Genomic DNA, 17,844 nt, shown 5'->3' with positions numbered 1-17,844 from the left:
TAGGTGGTGGTAGATTCACATTAGTTAGATTCATTAGCTGGTCATTTCCCATATCCTGCTCAAGCACACATGTGAGGTTAGCAGTGTTTCCCAACCAGGGTCCCTCCAGCAGTTGCAAAACTACAACTCCCAGCATGCTCTGACAGCCTTTGGCTGTCCGACCATGCTGGGAGTCGTAGTTTTGCAACAGCTGGAGGCACCCTGGTTGGGAAACACTGGGTTAGAGAATGAGATTTTCTGCTTTGTGGAATGTGGCTCACACTGTACGTATGTGGGATTTTCCATTTCAAACCCTCTGTTTAGATGCATTAGACATCTGTTCTGTTTAACAGGGCTCTCATACGATTGCATGTGTCATATGTGAATTTAATCCTTAACTTCTAAGTTGTTTTTTTTTTTTTTTTTTTTTTTTTTTTTACAGTTTTGACGTGTACAAATAAAACTAACTACAAAATTATAAAGCAAGCACATTTTTCATAATTTTCTGAAAGTAGACATCTAGCACATTGTTAAAATACAGTTCAACACATTGTACACAAGGGATCCCTTTTATGTATTTTGTTTCGTGACAAATGCATAAATACATTTTTTTTTTCCACCTCTGAATAAAAGCTCAAGATGTGCACAGTTCCCACATACCATTTAGACCTAGGTTTACAGTCACTTATGGTCACAAATCTCCAGAGCTAAGACTACAAATCTGGTTACAAGCTGGAAATGTACAAAAAGTAACTGCCTTTCTACATCGACGGATGAGATTCCTCTTTAGAGAAATGTTCAAGGGGTATTTCCATCTTATGTTAGGACATAGGCCTAGAAACGATGGAGGATCTGGCCTTCACACATGCAGTATGGGGACAACCCCTTTTTAAAAAGAACCTGTGGGTGGCAGGCTCAGCTGTCCATGTATCAGATAGTTGCACGGGTCCAGCCATGCCTGCCTGTCCATAATGAAGAATTTCTGACAAATGGCCAGCTATGTGACACACAGATGTACTGAGACTGACAGCAGGGGGCACTGCTCTGGCTCATGTGGGGGCATCCTGAGTTGTAGGACTCCCCTGCATGACATCCAGATGCCCTTTAATGCTCCGTACTGAATTGTCTGAGATCCCTTTCTGACAAACACATTTTATGTTGTGGATTGTCTTTGTGCACATTTTTTTCGCATTGCCTCAGTTCTTTCTGCTCCACATTACAGTTGTTCTCTCTTGGCATCACGTTGTCTAATTATATCATCCAGATGCCTTTGCTGAAATATTCATACAACATCTTGTCAGCTTCATGCTGAACAATGAGGCATATAAAACTCTTTGCTTTCTTTATAATTGAACCATGGAAACACATAAGTTACAATGGTCATCCATGACAGGGAGACCTGATTTGGTATGCTGACAATAGTTATTTTGTACTTAAAGCAGATCTCCACTTTCACAAGTAAAATTAATTTTAGTGCAGAACTTTGCAATCTAGTCTAAAACATTCATGGGGACTTTTGACATTGGCTGCGGACTGTCTGTTCTGGAGGCTGCTCTTTACTAGATAGTGGAACAAGAAGAAAATCAGAGCACACACCTGAAGGTCCTGCTGCAGCACTTTATTCATCGTTCATGGAAAGAACATAGATCTTGCAGTACCCCGTATCACGAGCAGAACCGAGCCAGCAGGACCGTGCACCCGGACGACAGCCGCTGTTTCACGCCTACCCAATGACCAGGTGCGCGCTCCTGCTGGCTCGGTTCTGCTCGTGATACGGGGTACTGCAAGATCTGTTCGTTCCATGAACGATGAATAAAGTGCTGCAGCAGGACCTTCAGGTGTGTGCTCTGATTTTCTTCTTGTTCCACTATCTAGTAAAGAGCAGCCTCCAGAACATGTCAAAATTACTTATGAATGGGTTTTAGACTAGATTGCAAAGTTCTGCACTAAAATTTATTTTACTTGTGAAAGTGGAGATCTGCTTTAAGTACAAAATAACTATTGTCAGCATACCAATTATACCATTTATCGTTTGAGTCGCTATTCTCGTGTAGCACCACACATATTCCTAGACTGTATCTAGATTCTTACCCCCTATATCCTTTGCTAAATCACATATCTCCTGAATTTGCCTGGTTGTCTCTCTAGTTGGAATTATCTTTACTAAACAGTATTTTGCCCTGGTTGTTAGGCTACTATCTTTGTGTTGTGGGATCACGATACCGACTCCTGCACGGCAACCAAAAGCAGGACGTATTCTACAGGGTGGGCCATTTATATGGATACACCTTAATAAAATGGGAATTGTTGGTGATATTAACTTCGTTTGTGGCACATTAATATATGTGAGGGGGGAAACTTTTCAAGATGGGTGGTGGCCATTTTGAAGTTGGCCATTTTGAATCCAACTTTTGTTTTTTCAATAGGAAGAGGGTCATTCCCAAACTTATTGGGAATTTCACAAGAAAAACAATGATGTGCTTGGTTTTAACATAACTTTATTATTTCATGAGTTATTTACAAGTTTCTGACCACTTATAAAATGTGTTCAATGTGCTGCCCATTGTGTTGGATTGTCAATGCAACCCTCTTCTCCCACTCTTCACACACTGATAGCAACACTGCAGGAGAAATGCTAGCACAGGCTTCCAGTATCCGTAGTTTCAGGTGCTGCAGAATGGGCAAAACAAAAATTGGAACAGGACCCTCAGTTTACGCAGAAGATTTTGTTCAGTGATGAGGCAAACTTTTATGTGAATGGTGAAGTTAACAAACAAAACCACCGCTATTGGTCTGACACCAACCCACATTGGATAGATCCCTCCAAGACTGTTGGAACACAAAAATTGATGGGATGGTGTGGTATATGGGGTAAAAAGATAGTGGGGCCATTCTTCATCAATGGAAACCTCAAGGCCACTGGATATGCCAAATTGCTACATGATGATGTGTTTCCCTCTTTATGCACTGAAGCTGGCACGTTCCCTGAGTTTTTCCAGCCAGATGGTGCACCACCACATTATGGTTGTCAGGTCCGAGTATTCCTACATGAACAGTTTCCTGGAAAGTGGATTGGTCGTCGTGGGCCAGTTGAATGGCCCCCAAGGTCTCCTGATCTGACCCCCTTAGACTTTTATCTTTGGGGTCATCTGAAGGCAATTGTCTATGCTGTGAAGATACGAGATGTGCAGCACCTGAAAGGACGGATACTGGAAGCCTGTGCTAGCATTTCTCCTGCGGTGTTGCTATCAGTGTGTGAAGAGTGGGAGAAGAGGGTTGCATTGACAATCCAACACAATGGGCAGCACATTGAACACATTTTATAAGTGGTCAGAAACTTGTAAATAACTCATGAAAGAATAAAGTTACGTTAAAACCAAGAACATCATTGTTTTTCTTGTGAAATTCCCAATAAGTTTGATGTGTCACATGACCCTCTTCCTATTGAAAAAACAAAAGTTGGATTCAAAATGGTCAACTTCAAAATGGCCGCCATGGTCACCAACCATCTTGAAAAGTTTCCCCCCCCTCACATATACTAATGTGCCGCAAACAGGAAGTTAAAGAAGAAATCCCATGCCCCAATTTAAAAAACAAAAAAAGCTCATATTAAAGTACATGTTCTTACCTTCATAATGACCTGGTCCCCGTCCAAATTGCCCATTCCGTTCGCCCGCAATCTCAGCTGAAACTCCGTTACTTCCTGCTTCATGTACCTCTCTGTCTTCCGGTCTGCACATGGGTTCCCACAGTTCCTTTCGTTCCTAGCAGGGCTCCAGCCCAGCCTACACTGCCTTACTTCTCCACCCCCTCATTAATGTAATAACACCCACACATTTCTCTTCTCCCCACCCTCCCCCGTTCTGCTATCCCCCTAGCTTCCCCAGCACAGGTGGCAGCCTGCGTCATCCAATCCCCACTCATGCACGTGTTCCCCGGCTAGTGATCCAGCTATGTAAGCAGTTTGCTTATCTAGCTTTCATCACTAGTGTCGGAGGAAGAAAGCCCCATCATGGTAAATCAATGTGCACAAGTGAAACATGCAATACAAAGAAAACAAATATATATTAACCCATGTATGTTTGTGTATATCTATATATATATATATATATATATATATATATATATATATATATATATATATATATATATAATTATACACATGCATACATTTGCACATGTGTATGTCTGCATGTGCATATACACACACACACACACACACACACACACACTTACACATGTGTGTCTGTATGTGCATGTGTGTGTTTATATATATATATATATATACACATTTCTCTTTTGCACCCTCCTTATATGCCAGTGTTTCCCAACCAGTGTGCCTTCAGCTGTTTCAAAACTACAACTCCCAGCATGCCCGGACAGCCTTCAGCTGTCCGGGCATGCTGGGAGTTGTAGTATTTCAACAGCTGGAGGCACACTGGTTTGGAAAAAACACGGGCATATAAGGACGCCACCGCTTCATGACATGGTGACATCCCTGAGGTACCTGGGGCAGATGAGTAGGGGGGTCCCTATTCATTACTTTCAATAAAACACATCTACCACTATGGCTTATTTTTAGGGGATGTCTTATTTTTTAATTACAGTAAGAATGATACAACATTTCTCTTTTGCACCCTCCAAATGTGCTAGGGTTTCCCAACCAGTGTGCCTCCAGCTGTTGCAAAACTACAACTCCCAGCATGCCCGGACAGCCAAAGGCTGTCTGTGCATGCAGGGAGTTGTAGTTTTGCAACAGCAGGAGGCACACTGGTTGGGGAACACTGGCCTAGAAGCATCGGAAAATGCTTTATATAGCCTAGAACAGTGTTTCCCAACCAGGATGCCTCCAGCTGTTGCAAAACTACAACTCCCAGCATGCCCGGACAGCTGAAGGCTGTCTGTGCATGCTGGGAGTTGTAATTTTGCAACAGCAGGAGGCACACTGGTTGGGAAACACTGGCCTAGGGGGAAATACTTTATATAGCCTAGAACAGTGTTTCCCAACCAGGGTGCCCCCAGCTGTTGCAAAACTACAACTCCCAGCATGCCCGGACAGCTGAAGGCACACTGGTTTGCAAAAAAATGGTACTACAAGCAGGGGGGGGGGGGGGGGCCTGCCTCTGCACACACGATTTATTTTCAACTCTTTAGAAAAGATATATATCTCATGCCCTCTCCTGACCTGTAGCACTATATGACTGCTGCTTCAGCGCTGATCAAAGCAGGGACATATACTTCTATAGCCCAGATGCAGGGGAGTGCGCTCCTGGGCTATAGAAGTCTGTATTCTTGTTCCAATCAGCGCTGAGTCCTCGGTAATATAGTGCTGCCGGGAGGACACAGAGCTAAACTGGACAGGGGAGAGTGCAGGGGGACAAATACAGGGCACAAATGAGGGTGATTACAGGTTTTTTTTTGACTGAGGCAGGGCAGAACACTGCCAGTTCCTGCTCTAACCTGCCGTGGGATAAGAATGAAAGTGAAAGTGTGCGCAGGGGCTGCTCTAATTGGCTGAAGCAGCTATTACATATTCATAGCTGCTCAGCCAACCACGTAGGAGGGGAGGGGGGTAAATGATTATTTATGAGATGGGGCGGGCAGAGGCCGTGCACGGGGCGGGCAGCCGAACTGAAGGCTGCGTGGGGTATTGTGGGAATGTGTTGCGTCACGGCCCCCAGTATAACGGAGGTGAATGGGGGGTCGAAAGTCACCAGAAACTGTAACTGCTGAGCTTCCTGACTGACAAAAGAATCGCTGAAAACATAATTTCCATGCAGGATGGGTGATGTAAGTGATTTACAAACTTATATAACTTTCATTTATGCACCTAAACCTGTACAATTTTTCTCCGTGGGACATCTCCTTTAATATCACCAACCATTCCCATTTTATTAAGGTGTAGCCATAGAAATGGCCCACCCTGTAGTAGAAACATTCAGTCTAGGTTAGAAAAATGTCCTAATAGTGTACTTTTTTTTTTTTTTTTTTTTAAACTGGAGGTATTCCTGACCTAACCTAAAACGATCAAAACTTAAGACATGTCAAAAGTTTTGATCGGTCAGGGTCTCCGTGTTTAAGACCTGACCATTCAGGAGAACAAGGGGAGAAGCGTGCACATAAGTGTGTCACTCCCCAGCTTCGATGGACGGCTCCATTATAAATCTATGGGCTGTGAGCAGTTATAAGCACATTAAAGGGAGACTGTTGGGAAGATCACCCACACTACCCTGAATGTAGAGGATTATAGTGTAGGTGACCTGCTTTCTAATGATTCTTAACTCATCCAAATCTGTCCAGACATTCAAAAGATATTTACAAAATGTATTTATACTAATGTGCAGAAACTAGCAATGGGGGCGATACCATAGAATAGATGAGTTAGCAATGATAAAGCAATAGTAATACCCCTATGCTAGTTTCTGCAACATCACTTACATATTTTGCTCATATCTACTGAATGGTTGGACAGATTTAGATGAGGTAAGAATCCTTAGAAACAGGGTCACCCTCACTATAAGCCAGGTTAGTGCAGGTGATCTTCCTGTCAGTCTCATTAAAGCACATCTGCCACCATTCCTAAGATGTGAATATGTGAATTTATTTCCTTCCATGTTTCCTGAACATAAACAAGTTCAACCAAAATGATTGATCATCGGGTGAAGTTTAACAATAAAGAATTGTTTTTGCCGACCAATGACAGATTAATATCTTAATATCTGAAAAGAAGTTGGCTGTGTTAGAAATTTTTGTCCGACAGCCATGCAGATTATCATCTATGAATGACCTTTTGGGAAATAATGTTCTCACAGTGTTCCCAGTAATATTGCTTGTCATTGATCATGTATGGCCAATCTAAATGACTGTACAGGCCAATATGACATGATCAGCAGACTATTGCTCTCTTCTCAACCTATCTAATGTGTATTGTAACCTTTATACAGTGTAATCTAGAGCTGCGACTAATGGCTATTTTCATAATCGATAAGTTGGCTGATTGTTTCGGCTAATTGGATAAAAATAACCATAGTGGAAATGAAGCTAATTTGTGAGTTAGATAAGTTCTCCTGTGTGTTTTAGGTAAGGGATACATTTTGTGTTGAGAGAATTTGTGGGGTCAACTAGATGCTGAGCTTTGCAGGGGCTGAGAGGAGGAGCTTTTTATTATATTTAAATGCTTAATGTATAATAATTATTTTAAATATAATTTTCTTAAATTTTTTTTCCTTGTAAGGGCTTTACCCCCCCCCCCCCTTCCTGTTTCTACCTGTCGCCAGATAGGAGGGGTAGCACATTCCCTGGTTGTCCATCCTACGTGCTCCCAGCAGGCTATTTAGTACAGAGGGGGCTAGCACGCGTAATCTTCCACTTCCTGCATCTTCTCTCTGGCTTTTAGCACAGAGCCTGACAACTGGGGACTCGCCATAGCTCCAAGAAGCAGAAGATGGTGTGTCCTGAACCCCCTCTTCACTAAACAGGCTGCTGAGGACCACAGTTTCATATATACTAGGGATCGACCGATTATCGGTTTGGCCGATATTATCGGACGATAATCACGATTTTGGGCATATTTGGGCATAATAATGCCCCCACCACCACCACACTGCCGCCGCTGCCTCATTGCCCCCCCCCCCCCCCCATCCCTGCTTTTATAATTACCTTTGCCCGGGGTCTGCGCTACTTGTGGCTCCTGCTGTGCGCTGCGCAATGACGAGTGACGTCCTCAACGTGACGTCACAGTCAGTGCACACAGTGACAGCTCAGGACGGGAGCCAGAAGAAGCGCGGGCCCCGGGATATAAAATCGGGGATGGGGCAGCAGCAGTGGTTAAACTCAGGACGGGCAGGGGGAGATAAGCGGGCGGCGGCGGTCTCTGGGCAGCGGGGGGGGGGGGGGGGGGGGGGCGGCAGTGGCGTGGACCCCGGGAACAGGTAATTATAAAACCGGGGATGGGGGAGGCAATGGGGCAGCGGCAGTGGTTAAGCTCAGGACTGGCAGGGGGAGAGAAGCGGGTGGCGGCAGCAGCGGTCTCTCTGTCCCCGAAAAAGCCGCTGCAGTTCATGGATTTAAAGCGCCCGTTTTAAATCATTGATCTGTAGGGCTGGGGGGGTTTAAGAGTGGCGAAATAGCCGATAACTTATACCGGAATAAGTTATCTGCCGGAAAGTCCACAGCTTATCGGTATTGGCCATAAAAAAAAATCAATATCTGTCGATCCCTAATATATACATAGTGATACTTTAGAAATTGTCTGACCAACTAACCGACCAACGAATTTAATAGATTATGAAAAGTTGACAACTATTTTTATAATCGATTATTTGTTTCAGCCCTAGTGTAATCCAAAACAAACACCAATCTTTCTGACACATCACACGCTATCATTTTCCCCAGGAGCCATTACCTTTAAACGCATTTTAAAGCCCTTTTGCAATTTTTTGTGGCAGTTGTAGTTGTCCCTTTATGAAAGAACTCCTCCTAGCTCAGATGTGTGCCACTTCTATATTGTTTTTTCTAATTCATTGCTTTTTGTCTTGTTAGTTATCATGTTTCCGATCTGCTTAACAAGCTTTTGGAAAACTAAAATATTTCTCCTGATATACAAAGTTAATACAGTAAAAAACAAAAACCACTGCCCATAAAGTTCACGAACTTGTGGCGATAAAGTGGATGTAGGAAATGATTATGGGCAACTTGACTACAAGAGTTCTGTACTTCTACATGTGCATTAACATTTTGTTCTAAGAATTTGCCTAAGGCTTTTAGTACTCAATGTTCTTTTGTTTTTAGTGAATGGACAGCCTCGCCCTCTAGAGTCCAGTCAGGTAAAATATCTTCGTCGGGAGTTGATAGAATTACGCAATAAAGTCAATCGTCTGTTGGACTGTCTAGAGCCACCTGCTGAACATGGGATGCCAAGCAGCATACAAGATGCAGGTAATAAATACTTTCAACTTATTTTGCCTGCCAGATATTAATAATTATTGTATGATGCTTACGTTCTCTTGTTGCTTTCATAAAACAGAAACTGTAGAGGGTCGAGAAGAGAAACCGGCTGCCCCAGACTCCTCAGTCAAGCCATCCAACCAGGTTATGGCTGCCAGCATGTCTGCTTTTGATCCACTGAAGAATCCAGAGGAAATCAACAAAAATGTCATGTCAGCCTTTGGACTAACAGAGGACCAAGTCACTGGTGGGTCTTAAGATGTAATGTACTCCTTTGAAGTTTTGCTAAAGCTGTTTACTTTGCCAGCCTTGCACAGTAGGAGAGAAGATGCTGTTAGAAGCAGTGTTTCCCATGCTTTTCTTGAGGATTACTTTCATGTCATGTAGGTAATGTCAGAAGTTTTGTGAAACTGATATCGCATCCCTGGGAGTACCTTCTTCCGCTACCTCCAGCTCAGGCATGCAGTTTTGGTGCTGTTTTGCTCCCTGAGGGTTACTCCTGCCTTTTCTAAGGTGGAGCTTCTCCTTGTTAGCACGGACCTCTCCAAACCCCTCACCCAAGCGTATGCACTTTTACAGACTTTGGGGCCTTGTCCCTTTGAGTTGGCCTTTGGTAGGTGGAGGACATCCCTGATTTATCTCACGACCAGTGGAGGGAGGTGGAGAGGTCGTACTACTCTACTGTGGTCAGTACTAGGGATATGCTGATTCAGTCCAGGTTTGTTCTGCGCCTTTACTATACCCTGGAGAAGGTAAAGGGGTTATCCACCATAAGGGGATTTTAGTACATCCCTGGCAGACAGTAATGGACATGCTTAGGAAGGATCTGTGCTTGTCTTGGGGCTAAATGGCTATGTTGAGAGATTACCATAACACTGTGGCTAGCTTTTTGTGAACTGGTATTTCCTGTTTGAATTTCCTTCTTTGACTACAAATCCCAGAATTCCATTTTCCTACCTCCCACACATCAGCCATTGAAATATAAATGAGCTGCATACATTCAAAAGACCTGTGGTTTTCAATCAGGGTGCCTACAGCTTTTGCATTAGTTGCAGATTGATCTCTCTCCCACCAAGCGATCCCTCCACTCATTGAAGCAGACAGGCTCCCTGTCATCAGCTGACTAGGGAGTCAGGTCTCGGCCACATTGCAACCTGGGAAAAATGACAACAGTCATTATGTATGCTGATAAAAATAAGTATTGGGGTGAAAATCACAGAAGAATAGTGAGAAAACCGTCACACACAGGTACAGACACTATATTATGAACTTCACTAACTTTACAGTCCCTGTAGCATAGTCAAATAAAAAGAGATCCTGGAATACTCCTTTTAAAGCGCATTCGCGTTTCAGGTGATGCAGTTAAGTCGCAAATGCCCAAAGAAATTTGATATGGTGTGACTCTCTGGGTCGGTCTGATTTGACACAGTTGTTGCTCTTGTAGTGGGTGGGTGGGTGGGGGGGGGGGGGGAGTGCTGGGGCGTGTGTGTGTGTGTGTGTGTGGGTGTGTGTGGCGTGTGAATGTATTTTTTTTCTTGGCACCGTCGGGCCAATTTCACTCCAGGCGTTACTGGGTTTCCATCCCTTCTCGCCCGGTGGGTGGTTTGTGAGCTGGTGCCTTCTACCCTGCATGTTATTGATTCCACTTACTGTGATATCCCTTGTTCACTATGACAGGGCCGCTTCCTGGAGCCTCTGGAGTGTGTGCCTTATTTTATGTATGTTCATTATTTTTGAAAATGCTAAAATAAATACTTCATTGGAAGCTCAGTGGTGTTTAAAAAAGATTTGTACCACGTATTGTCTACAGTTTGTATGTTTGCGAGAACGCCTTAAAAATTGCTCATGATTAAGACTCTGTTCAACAGCTGCCCATGTGTGTTACGATTTTAACAGAGAAATACCCGGACAGTGATTTTACTGCGTTTGTGTTTCATATGATTGGTCCTCCTAAAAAAGTGTATAATGCAGAATGAAAGGGTCTTTACGTGTGAGTATTTTGATCTAACTACATTAAGACTTATCTCTTGTGTTTAGGCCCACCCAGTGCTCCGGTAGAGGAACGTTCCAGCACACCAGATAGTATTGCCTCTTCCTCCTCAGCTCATCCCCCTGGAGTCCAACAACCACAACAGCAATACCCAGGAGCTCAGCAGACAGGTCAGATTGAAGGTCAGCTTATGTATTTAACATGTACCTTCCTCTTTAATGCTATGCCTTTAGCATCTTGTAGTAAAATTATGGTGTAGACCTTTTTATTTTGTCGTCTATCCAACAATTTTTTTTTATTTTTTCCTGTTGAATGCAAATGGACACAGCCTGCAGTACATGTACTGCTTGTTACAAACATCTGCCACCAGCAATGAGGGATCATATTGTGCCCTCTCCCTTATCCCAGGCAGGCTATGTGTATTACCTTGCGGAGGTTCCCCTTGCATGTAGTGGTTTTCAGAATGTTTTTCAGGAATATTGGTATTGGCATTCACTTGAAGCCAGCGCTTTCAAAGCCAAAATGAATCAGATAACCTATCTTGGCGGAGAACAGTTCCTGGTAATTCTTTGTTTTTCTGCTTTAAGAACATGTTTTTTTTTTTGTGCAAAGCGCATTTTGTGCTTAGTAACAGGAACACGCCTGTCTTATATTTCTCGGGGGAGACTCTTTTCTGATTAGCTCAGATAAATAGAGGACATTGAGTATTCACAGTAAAGTGATCTCCAGGGCTCTGACATTAATGTGGCTACAGTTCTGTCTCTCTTGGATGCTGCATGGATTTGTTTCCTCTTACCCATACATTGGCATCTATGGAACTACTACTGTATGGATATCAGTAAATTAACAGAAATGGCATCGGCCAAGTGATCAGAAGAGTTCAGCACTTCATGTCCTGACACAAATATCTGTCTGCTGTAAAGTAAGAGGTCATGGCTTTCTTTCCCTTACAATTAAAAGAAATGTCTGGAAAATGTTTACAGATTATACTTTACATACAGAGTATAACACCTTGTCTCTGGTTTATGTTGGCGTCTTTCTTGGCAGCACTAATGTGACTGATCCTTCTTGTCGCCAGCCAGTATTTATATGGGTAGCACGCATTGTAGTCTGCTCTCATTTGGAACATTTTAGAGCATTGTAAATGTGTAGACTTTTCTAATCATACTTTAGCCCATGGATAGGAGACTGTATGTGCTGAAGTATTTTGGAAATAATTTCACACGTTTCCCATTCTAAAGAGACTATTTCTTAGGATTTTATTCCAGATGTCCCCAGCACAGTGCATGCTATTTTCATCTCTATCTTTATTATTTGTTGCTTTTTCCAAGAAAGCTAAAACAATGGATTGTGAATTTTCACCTAATTTTCTTCTGTGGTGCAGAACCTTTATTTTTCTCTCCGTGCAGAATGTAGCTGTGAATCCAACCTCATGGGTACAGCTCCACTGCTTTGTGTATGTTGTCGGCTGCATTTTCCTAGGCACACTAACAATCTAAAATACATTTTCCTTTTATAGGACAAATATATCAGCAGTATCCACAACAGCCTGGGTATCCAGCAGCGCAAGGCCAGCCTCAAGCTCAGCCCCAGCAGCCGTATGGCATGCAGTATCCCGGTAAGACATTTAATCCATGTCACACTAGTAACAGTAGACAGTAAACTTTATTTCACTGCTCTCATAAGATGTACTATGTGCTGAGGATCAACTACATTAATGTCATGCATTATGATTCCAAACCTTACATGTGTGTTTATATGTTCCAGGTTATAATCAACAAACTCCCCAAGCAGCTCAGCAGTTCCCAAGTTACAGTCAACAAGCTGCTCAGGCTCCTGCCACTAGCTTTCAAGGCCAGCCACAGCAACTACCAGCCCAGGCTCCTCAACAGTACCCAGCTGGCTCTTACGCACCACAAACCTACACTACACAAGCATCCCAACCTGCTAACTATAATGTCCCCCCTGCTTCACAGCCTGGAATGGCACCAAGCCAACCAGGGAGCTATCAACCTAGGCCAGGATTTACCCCTCCACCAGGTAGTACTGTAACTCCTCCTCCAAGTGGGCCTAACCCATATGCTCGGAACCGTCCCCATTTTGGTCAAGGGTACACCCAACCAGGACCTGGATACCGATAAATGCACAATCATTACCAAGGCAAAGGCTGCTAGATCTGTTTCCATCCCAACAGACTTCACTGTTATGCTTCAATTTTAATCTTGCTTCAGACAACAGAAGAAAAGCATTTTGTGCTTTTCAGTGTTGTCCCTTTACTGAAGAAGACCAAATGATTTCTGCTTTTGATTGTATCTGCTCTCTAGTTAAAATTAAATCCACAATAAGAAAACTTGTGTTTGAACAACTAGTCGGCCTTGTCAGACACTGAAAATCTGCGAATTAAACCCCCACTTATTTGGCTTGTTTTTAATGATCTGATGTGTTCCTATAGAGCTCTTCTGAGTTATATACTAGGCATTATGTACACATTCTAATACACTAATACCTAATAATAAAATGTTCAACTCGTTTAATCTTTGGTGGCGTCTAAATAAACTGTGTCCTTATTGGAAGTTGTGTACCTGTTATTGGAGTCTTGGTGTCTGGATCCATGGAATCGTGACATACAGTGGGGATCAAAAGTTTGGGCACCCCAGGTAAAAATTTGTATTAATGTGCATAAAGAAGCCAAGGAAAGATGGACAAATCTCCAAAAGGCATCAAATTACAGATTAGACATTCTTATAATATGTCAACAAAAGTTAGATTTTATTTCCATCATTTACACTTTCAAAATAACAGAAAACAAAAGAATGGCACCCTGCATAAATTATAGCATGCACTGCCCCCTTTGCAAAGCTGAGACCTGCCAGTGTCATTGATTGTTCTCAATCATGATCTGGGAAGACCAGGTGATGTCAATCTCAAAGGTTTTAAATGCCCAGACTCATCTGACCTTGCCCCAACAATCAGCACCATGGGTTCTTCTAAGCAGTTGTCTAGAAATCTGAAACTGAAAATATTTGACACTCACAAAGCTGGAGAAGGCTATAAGAAGATGGCAAAACATTTTCAGATGATCAAATCCTCTGTTCGGAATGTAATTTAAGAAATGGAAGTCATAAGGAACAGTGGAAGTTAAAGCAATATCTGGAAGACAAAGAAAAATATCAGACAGAACAGCTCGCAGGATTGTGAGAAAAACAATTCAATACCCACGTTTGACTGCACAATCCCTCCAGAAAGATCTGGCAGACACTGGAGTTGTGGTACACTATTCCACTATAAAGAGATACTTGTACAAATATGGTCTTCATGGAAGAGTCATCAGAAGAAAACCTCTTCTATGTCCTCACCACAAAAATAAGCGTTTGAGCTTTGCAAATGAACATATATACAAGCCTGATGCATTTTGGAAACAAGTTCTATGAACAGATGAGGTGAAAATTTAACTTTTTGGCCGAAATGAGCAAAGGTACGTTTGGAGAAGAAGGGGAACAGAATTTAATGAAAAGAACCTCAGTCCAACTTTTAAGCATGGGGGTGGATCAATCATGCTTTGGGGTTGTATTGCAGACAGTGGCACAGGGAACATGGATTCAATAAAATTTCAGCAAGTTTTGGATGCTAACTTGATGCCATCTGTGAAAAAGCTGAAGTTAAAGAGAGGATGGCTTCTACAAATGGATAATGATCCTAAACACACCTTGAAATCCACGGGGGGATTACATCAAGAGGCGTAAACTGAAGGTTTTGCCATGGCCTTCACAATCTGCTGACCTCAACATAATTGAAAATCTGTGGATAGACCTTAAAAGATCAGTGCGTGACAGACAGCCCAGAAATCTCAAAGAACTGGAAGACTTTTGTAAGGAAGAATGGGCAAAGATACCTCAAACAAGAATAGAAAGACTCTTGGCTGGCTACAAAAAGCGTTTACAAGCTGTGATACTTGCCAAAGGGGGCAGTACAAGATGATAACTCTGCAGGGTGCCCAAACTTTTGCAGATGCCATTATTTGTTTTCTGTTATTTTGAAAGTGTAAATCATATAATATGTCAACATAAGTTTGATTTTATTTCTAAGAATGTCTAATCTGAAATTTGATTCCTTTTGGAGATTTTTCCATCTTTCCTTGGCTTCTTTATGTACATTAATACAAATTTTAACTGAGGTGCCTAAACTTTTGATCCCCACTGTATTCTGCACTTCCCAAGTTTACATTTGTAAACACTTTCAAAAGTGGAGGTTCAATACAGGTAATTATTGTATTTAAAGCCCCCCCCCCATCTAATAAGGCTATCAAAGGGAACAATCAGAAAAACCAGAAATAAGGTGGAGGAGAAGCTGCAGCCAAACAGCTGATCAGCATAGGTTGCTGGGTTTCGTGTCACACACATTACACATTTTTTTTTTTTAATCCATTCACTGCCTGTGATTTCTGGACAAATTTATACTTTTCCCAAACACAAATAAAAAAAAATAAAAACGTATTTTCTGAAGATGGGCACCTGCCAATTTTCTCAAACGGCTGTTAAATTATATTGTGCGCATTACCAGTCCCCCCTACTGGCTTTCAGTGAAATGCCATTTCTTTTTTTTCCGCCTTTCTTTTAACCCTTTGACGTCGTTTTGCCATTAATGACCGGGCCCATTTTTTTTTTTTTTTATCTGACATCTTTTATGTGGTAATAGCTTTTACTGATCGAAGCAAATTCTAAGATTGAGTTGTTTTTTTTTGATGGATAGATCATTTTTTGTTGATACAAGCATTGGTTTGTGTTTTAAAATTTTTATTTAAATTTTTTTTTTTTTTTTTTAACGTCATCTGTGTCCCGTTGGTTAGACCAATTATGGCGATACCCAATGCAGTTTTTTTTTCTCTTTATGGCAGTATAGTGTCACTGTCTGTATTACACTGACAGTTTGCCTGTGAGACCCAGCCTGTGGTTAAACTTTACAGGCTTTTGTACTTGGCAGAGAGGAGGCTGCCATCTCATCGCAGGGTCCCAGTGGGGGACAGGGGGAGCCCCTCTCTCGAGTCAATCCTATAAATGCTGTGGTCAGTACGGACTAGGGCATCTACAACCTGTTTCAAATTTATACTGCAAATTATATTTGTCACAAAGATTAAATATTTAGTTTTTCAGTTTAACTCTTGGATGGCATTGTGTTTCAGGGCTTTTTTGATCACTGAAAACAATCGCGGACACCAGTGATGATTAGATTGCCAGGTGAGCCCAATTTAAGGAAAAACTACTAAAGGTGGTTGTTCCACATTATTAAGCAGAGCACCATTTTCAAGCAAAGGGATCTCTTGGCTGCCGAAAAGAGTGAAATAGTTCAATGCCTTGGACGAGGTATGAAAACATTTAGATATTTCACGATAATGTAAGCGTGATCATCGCACTATTAAGAGATTTGTGGCTGATTCAGAGCGCAGACTGGTTTGTGCAGATAAAGGCATATTGAGAAAGATTTCAGCCAGATCCATGTATCGGATCAAGAGAGCAGCTGCTAAAATACCATTACATAGCAAACAGATATTTGCAGCTGCTGGTGCCTCCAGAGTCCCATGGACATCAAGGTGTGGAGTCCTCCAGAGTCTTGCAACTGTGCATAAACCTTCTATTCGGCCACCACTAACCAATGCTCACAAGCAGAAACAACTGCATTGGGCAGAAAAATAAAGACTAATTTTCAAACAGTCCTGTTCACTGAGGAGTGCCGTGGATGGTTGGTGGACGGCCACCCTGTTCCAAAAAGGCTGTGATGTCAGCAAGGCAGTGGTGGAGTCATGTTTTGGGACGGAATCATGGGAAGAGAGCTGGTCGGTCCCTGAAGGTGTAAAGATGACCTCTGGAAAGTATGTGGAGTTTGAGTGACCACTTCTCGGGTATAGAAGAAAGAACTATGCTTTCCGTAATAAAACCATCTTCATGCATAACAATGCACCATCTCATGCTGCAAAGAATACCTCTGCATCAATGGCTGCTATGGGGTTAAGTCATGGCGTAGCCTCCATCCTCCCCTGACCTCAATCCTATTGAGAACCTTTGTAGCATCCTCAAGCAAAATATCTATGAGGGGGGGAGGCAGTTTACATCCAAACAGCGGCTCTGGGAAGCTATTCTGACATCTTGCAAACAAATTCAAGCAGAAACTGTCCATAAACTCATAAGTTCAATGGATGCAAGACCTGTGAAGATGCCATCAAATAAGGGTCCCATGTTACAATGACCTGTTAAAATAATTAAAAAGTTTAAAAGTTTGATTGAAACACTGTTGAGACCAGAGCAATCTGTCCCTTCAGCTGTGGCGGGATCCTGGCTGTGACCGATGGCTGGCTCCTGGCTGGCTACCCATACATCTCAGAGGGATGGGGTTAAACCATAAAACAGCCAAGTAATAGCAATTTTTTTGTATTTTCTACAGTATGTGGCAGACAAATGTTTCTTCCTTACAAGCATTCCTGAAAACGTATTAATCTGTAAATCTGCCCAGAAAAAAAGGGCCTTTACCTGAAGCTCCCCTTTACGTACAATGGGGGAGATTTATCATTGCTTTTAGCGCATTCTTTTTGTCTGTTTTGGCGCAGTTCAGGCGCAAGCAGCATAGAGTCTTTTATGCGCCTTTTGATATAGACCGTTTCACTCTTTTTGCCTACCCGTGGAACTTTTTTCTTTTTGACCATGTAGTGGTCATGTATTTATCATTTGCGACTTTTGTCAAGTCGCTATTTTGTGCGCAATGGTCCTTTTTTTTAGGCGCAAAACTACACCACCTACCAGTAGGCGTGAGAATCAGTTCTACCTTCCGCAACCTTTAACCTCTTGTGGGTGACAGCCTCCCACTCCCCTTCTATGACACGCGCTCAGCACCTGATCATAGCTATCTGCCACCAGGACCCATCTCTAATGCCAGACATT

General features: G+C 42.5%; 1 protein-coding gene across 4 annotated transcripts in view; it reads left to right on the top strand.

Annotated features, from left to right (window-relative positions):
• The window catches only part of TFG (trafficking from ER to golgi regulator), a 36,777-nt gene extending 23,289 nt beyond the window's left edge, over positions 1-13,488 (top strand). For 3 of the 4 annotated variants that reach the window (XM_056556246.1, XM_056556245.1, XM_056556242.1), the window contains exons 4-8: positions 8,770-8,916; positions 9,005-9,172; positions 10,963-11,097; positions 12,435-12,533; positions 12,683-13,488. In XM_056556246.1, coding sequence (XP_056412221.1) covers positions 8,770-8,916; positions 9,005-9,172; positions 10,963-11,097; positions 12,435-12,533; positions 12,683-13,056 — 923 coding nt within the window. In that variant the 3' untranslated portion in view covers positions 13,057-13,488. The remainder of the gene's footprint in view (positions 1-8,769; positions 8,917-9,004; positions 9,173-10,962; positions 11,098-12,434; positions 12,534-12,682) is intronic. The other variant, XM_056556243.1, reaches the window with a different exon arrangement.
• Positions 13,489-17,844: the final 4,356 nt, after the last annotated feature.

This window comes from Hyla sarda, chromosome 2, assembly GCF_029499605.1.
Source record: "Hyla sarda isolate aHylSar1 chromosome 2, aHylSar1.hap1, whole genome shotgun sequence".
Lineage (NCBI taxonomy): Eukaryota > Metazoa > Chordata > Amphibia > Anura > Hylidae > Hyla > Hyla sarda.
Note: the sequence above shows the minus strand (reverse complement) of the source record. Positions and strands in the feature narration are given on the sequence as shown.